Source organism: Austrofundulus limnaeus, unplaced genomic scaffold, assembly GCF_001266775.1.
Source record: "Austrofundulus limnaeus strain Quisiro unplaced genomic scaffold, Austrofundulus_limnaeus-1.0 Scaffold9, whole genome shotgun sequence".
Taxonomy (NCBI): Eukaryota; Metazoa; Chordata; class Actinopteri; order Cyprinodontiformes; family Rivulidae; genus Austrofundulus; species Austrofundulus limnaeus.
Genome location: NW_013952411.1, coordinates 1,717,077 through 1,723,205, shown reverse-complemented (window position 1 = coordinate 1,723,205; position 6,129 = coordinate 1,717,077). Strand labels below are relative to the sequence as shown.

At 37.1% G+C, this 6,129-nt stretch overlaps 1 protein-coding gene across 5 annotated transcripts in view; it reads left to right on the top strand.

Moving 5' to 3' along the window:
* The window catches only part of LOC106512909 (dedicator of cytokinesis protein 9), a gene marked incomplete at its 3' end in the record, with an annotated part of 90,988 nt that overhangs the window by 37,560 nt on the left and 47,299 nt on the right, over positions 1 to 6,129 (top strand). For all 5 annotated transcript variants that reach the window (XM_014001447.1, XM_014001450.1, XM_014001446.1 and 2 more), the window contains 2 exon segments: positions 3,119 to 3,208; positions 5,442 to 5,524. In XM_014001447.1, the coding sequence (XP_013856901.1) occupies positions 3,119 to 3,208; positions 5,442 to 5,524 (173 nt within the window).

Here is a 6,129-nt window from a genome sequence, read left to right as displayed (position 1 = left end):
AAGAAGAACCCGTCCAGAGGACCTATACAATTTCTTTTCCTTTTGACAGCATTTATTGTTTTTGATAGTATGTAAATATAATCTGAGGTTTAGACACAGGGAATCCATGTGCTCCGTACTGTGACACAGACTATTGTTATATTGCAACTAACTGGTAACACTGTAATGTTAGAAGGGTTGTAAAGAAAAAGGTGAGGCTAAAGGGTTTTGAGTTTAATGTAGCTAACTTGCATGGATCTGATCAGATTCTGTCCCCTGGCCCTTTTTTTTCTTCTTTACTTTCTTGCTCTGAGTTAGCAAAGTTGTAAAARTTGGTTTTGAAAAACCCAAAYTTAACTGTGTTCCAGTTGCAACTTGGAAAACCAATAGAATTTGTTACTATTTATGAAAAATGCTTTGAGTGTGGCTAATTTAAAGGGCTGAAAATCACCATAAAGGAAAAGGTCAATTATTTTTCTCTGCTGCTTTCAGGTCTGTTCATGCGCAGAGCAGCCATGTTGGATTTTAAGGTCAGGGTTGGTGAAGAATTTCTGACCATTTGAGCTTCATGGAGCTTTTCAGTTTTTACCACAAGGAGTTCATAAAAAATCTGAACACACAATAAATGTTATGTCAGCCTTGTTAGCATTTAACTCAGCAAGCTGGTTTGTCCAGTCGACTTTTTAGTATTTTAGACATGATGGTTTTGTAATTTAATTTAAAAAACAACAACAATTAATTCATATAWTTTTATAATGACAATAATATTATGTGGTGGGGTAGTTCTGCTTATATACTGTATATCTCGTGAATTTTTTAGAGATGTTCGATGTTGACTTTTTGCTGATATCTGATATGCCAATATTGTTCAACACTTAATTTCCGATTCCGATATTAACCGATATTACAAAGCGATATTAAGCTGACATCACATATCTTCTGTCAGGGACATTATGCCTGCTTTTTGACACACCACTGGATGCATTTCATATGTAAACATTGTCCGTACGAAAATAAAAACCGTTTCACTGAAGTTATGGGAAAAAGTGCTATATTTATTTTTTAACATTTTGTCTCAAACAATAGTTTGGATCGTGCTCTCCCTGAGATAATCCAGTTTGATGACGTCATCAATTGCATACGGGTGAACGTCTCTGGACCACAAGCATTTATTAACACATTTTGGTCAAATCCAGGTGTTAATTTATCTGGCTTTTGTTATGGGAAGAAAAACCGATACCGATATGTAGAGATTTTACATTTTTATGCTAATATCGGACCGATAATATCTGTAGGCCGATATCATCGGACGTCCCTAGAATTTTTATTTAATTTTATTTTTTCCTGGGATTCCTATTCCTTCGTGCATGTCAAGTTGTACAGATAGTCTGTAAATTGYACCAATTTCCTCCCATTTTGCAGGTAAACAGACGTAAAGGCCAATTTCACCTATTTTTCTTTTTTCAAAAACTCAACTTCAAATTCATTTAATGTCTCAGAATAAAACAAAAAAAAAGTAAAATAACTATTTCACACCCCCACTCGGCCACTAGAAATAAGTTCTCCACSTCTMCTTGTCCTCCTTTCCCTGCTCCTCTGTACTGCAGGCACTGTTATCTCCACCCCCTGTTTCTGTCTTTCAGTCCCCCCGCCTATGAGGAATATGGATTTTATGTGAAAATTACAGATTTTTAAAGGTCAAGATACAGCTAAAGGGGCTGAGTTGTACGTTCCTCTTCATGGTGACTTGTAACCCAGTTCAACACTTCCTGTTGCCCTCTTTCTTCACTGTTTGTTTATCTCTGCTTCCCTGGATTGTGAAGATTTGATCTTTCCTGCAGGAAGTGTTGCTCGCAGGCAGGAAGAGGGAAGTTCAGGTTTACTGATGAGAGCTCGCATGGAATTTGGTTTAGCTGACACGATCGGTGCTTAGTTAGGTGTCAGATGTGAGGCTGTGGAGTTTGAGGGAGGCGAAGACAAAGATGACAGTTGTGAGTGTGCAGACGTCAAAAATAACAGTTATTTACTTGCAATTATTGAAGGATTTAGTGCTATTTGCCCTCTTTACAGTTGTCTTGTCTTAAAGCACCTTTCTTCTATTGTCAAAAACACATAAATAAGCTAAGCTGACAAAAAAGATCATAAGAAAATTAAATTTCTTATACTTTGCTTTTTATTCTATAAAACTAAGTTGATTACCTAATTTCCCTCTGGGATCAATAAAGTTTTTTTGAATTTGAATTGAATTGAATTGATTGTTTGTGTTGTTTTATGAAGATTTATTGAATTGAATTGAATTGATTGTTTGTGTTGTTTTATGAAGATTTAGACACTAAGGACAAAAATAAACTTTTCATTTAGTTACTTAGCTAAGAAAACAGGATTGTATTCTTCTTAAATGTTTTATTTAAATGAAAAGAAAAATGAAATTCCCAGTAGAAGCTGTAGAGCATTTGATAAAATAAACATATTTACAACCTCAGCAGAAGTACTCGCTGAAAGACTGCATTTATATTTCCCTTCAGCTCACAGGGATTATAGTTGGTCGAGCTCAGCGTTTTWTTAAAATAAGAATTAATCTTCTCTGCAGGACCTGGGAGTGACACAGGAGCTTGAAGCAGAAGTAACAAGTTTATATTCATTTTCTCTGAATACGCCGCTTAGATTTTGTGTTTGTCTGTAAGTTGTTTGTCATTTTGTTCTGAATTGTTTTCTTAAAAATCTGTTAGAAGTAAAGTTCATGTACATGTGAAGAATAAACATRAAGTCAGTTAATTATACTCAAACCATATATTTCTGGAAATGATATATTTTTTTAATCGGTGTCTATTTTGGTCAGTATGTAATTCGGGTCCTCGAGGGCCAACATCCTGTAGGTTTTAAAGGTTTCTCTGCTCCARYACACCTGATTTGAATGAATGTGTTATTAACAGGCTTCAAACTGAACTGATTGATCATTAATATAAWTTTATTTTGTCTTGAACTCTACAGGTTCTGATCTTTTCTCAAACTCTTTAATATATTTGGGGAAAATAATGTCCTTCTGTTCACTTTGTGTTTCATTTTCAGAATTATTATGTTGATCATGTTCTGTAAAAGACTGTAATTTCCTTGTTATTTTTTTATTTTTTATTTGTAGATTTCAACTCTGCGGCGCCAAGGAAGAACTCTGTACCCCACAGTGCCTGAAAATGCTGAGCGGGAGGCCCACAGTCTGTTCGTCCAAGAGGTGAATAACATTTGAAGACCCAGAAATCCTTGCTTTTCTAATCCTGCAAAATATTTTAGTCAAACATATAATAAAGCATTTGTACAGTAATTTTAGGGGAAGGATTAAGCAAACAGAATGTGGTTGAGAGCACTGGGCTGAGCAGTCTGTTAAAACTTTATGAATCAAACTGTCTTGCAAAACGATTGAATGAAACAGCGTGCCAACGTTTTAAGTGAAGATGTTCTGTAATCTCTTTCTCAAAGTATGTGACCCTCAGATATGGCAACGCTAAAATTTAGCTTAATCAATTGACAGAGTTATAGCCATAAGGTTGATTATCTGTGGCGTCCATCTTCAATCAGGTGGTCTCCAAAAGTTTAACAGTTGTGGATGTTCATCCAGTGATTACTGTCTGAGAGTTTCATTAAAATCTATCCAGTCATTCAAGCCATATTTTGCTAACAGATAATATATGATCGTACCTTTTTATATCCACTTTAGTTGTAGACTTCAGTTCTTTTTAAGCAGCCATTAGATTGGAATGAAACATAATAAAAATAATGATGTCAATTATCCCTGTAAAATGTATTGATTCAGCTCAGAGCCACCGCTGGTTGTCCCTCTGAAGGCCCAACACCAGCTGACAGTTCACCACCAAGGTCGCAGCTCAGTGACCGGAGAGCCGTGTGTCTGCAGTCATAAAGATACAGAGACGCAGCGGTAGTGTTGTGTGACATCACGTGGCCAGCTGCGCAGACGAGCCTCTCTGTTTCCCCGTCCAGGTTGTGTTTCGTCTCTCTGCAGGGCCGCTTCTTGTAAACGGCGTGGATTTCTGTTGAACGGATAGCACCTATCAGTGGCTCTAACAATGAACAGATGTCTGCTTTCCAAGTAAACAAGGATAGAGATACACTCCCTACCAAAGGGGATGGTTAGGCCAAAGTGGGGTCACCGTACACTCCCTTTTTGTTTTTCCTCAAAAATGTTCCATCTAGTTTCATTTTGTACATTTCTTTATCTTGTTACAAATTCTTGTTGAACTTGTCATCCTGTCAGTAAGCTACATTTTTTGGGGTTTTTGTGACCAATTTGATGATTGCAGGGCTGTAAATGTTAGATTCTTCTAGGAAAAGAACAGTCTGTTTAGAAATAAATGTGACTAAAAGTTGAAAACTTGGTTTTATAAAATGATCAGACAAATCCTACAACAAACAGGAGAGAAGAGAGATTCTTGTACTCTTCAACTATCTTCAAAGCTACTCAGATAAAACTATTTCCACCTGTTTTTGATTACAAAACCTAACTTCAGACATGTTTGGATGCTTGGCTTGGTTCCTTACCCAACTTCCACAGTGCAATAGTCCAGTCCAGAAGTGGGCAATCCTGTGATTATTAATTGCAAAAAAACACCACAGACAGTTCCGCTCTGGTAATACCATACCATATACTGCAGTATTTTCTAAAGTTTATACCTTGGTATGAAAATGATTAATACTGGGCAGCTGATTGGCAACACTTTGAGGTATCAGAAGCTCACAAATGTCAMTAGAAACAGTAAAATAAGCAGTTTGACAGAGAAGATTTGGCAATTTTTTTCACAAGTTCAACCCACATTCTCAGCTCTATGCTCTTCCCACAGATGCATGTTCCTTACAAATGTGGCACCATTTAAAAGGGAAATTAACAGGCTTTCCAACAGTATAAGATTTATTGCCAAGAAGCGTATCACGACAAACAAAAATAATCCAATGAAAGCAAATTTCCTTACTTTTTGTGCCAAGTTTAGTTTAATCCTCAACTTTTATTATTGCACGTGGATGTGCGTCTGTCTGTTAATAGAATATTTCATGAACCACTAAATACATTTTAATGAAATTCTCAGAAAACGTATATCTACAACTGATTGGAGTCAGTCCAATACAAGATGACCGCTACAGCTTATTGAGGTATGGTAGCTGGTGGTAACAGAGTCATTCACAACTCATAGTCTGAGTGAACCTGCGCAGTGTTATTTTTTAGAGTTTGACCAAAACTGAGACGACTCCAGCATTTATCACCATTTATTAATCTTAGTTTAAAACGTTGGCAGGTGATATGCATTCCTTTAATTCGAGTCACTTGTAACTGTAAGACAGTGTGTCTTTTTGTTTTAATCTGACTCTGCTAACTACAAGATAGAACAATTTGTTTGCAAATTTGCTCGCGGCAAACTGAACTGCGAAGCAACAACTGATCTCCTCTGTCTCCTCAGTGCATTAAGACCTACAAGTCCGACTGGCATGTCGTCAACTATAAGTACGAGGACTACTCCGGTGATTTCCGACAGCTTCCAAAGTAAGTCTAAATCCTAGGCTCTGTTGGAAGCAGTGTTTGCAAAGCTAAATTTGTTGTGTGCAAAGACGTTGGTATGAGGGGCAAGCAGAAACAGGTACTCTGTAATATATGGATGYCACAGCTGTCATCTATTTTTGTTCCCTACTTCAGATAAATTCTAGTTGTTACCTAATTACAAGGATACATAAGTCTCATTTCCCTGACGGAGAGTGTTTCCTCTTTTATTGAGCTTTGCATCGTTTTCAGAAAACAGCCAATGTGGAAATTACCCTCATTGTCAAGAGATTATGTCATCAGTTTCAGCCTCCTCCCTGAGGAATATCTTGTTTTATCGTTAGGATACGAGCCGACAGCGTCCTTCTCACCTCAGCTGCTGCCAAATGTTTTCTAACTTAGTTCGGAGGAAACTAAAACAATGCAACAGGACACGGATCGCCTGTTAAAATGCTCGGCTCTATTTTCCGCTAAAGTGAGGTTTTCTTTTGGCACATTTTCCGGCATGCACCTTTTTTTCACAAGCTCTTACTGTAARTGCAGCATTTTAGCAACACTGAAATGTTCGCTTGCCAGGTTTACTTGCTGCCTTTCTTGAGAAAGCTTCAAAA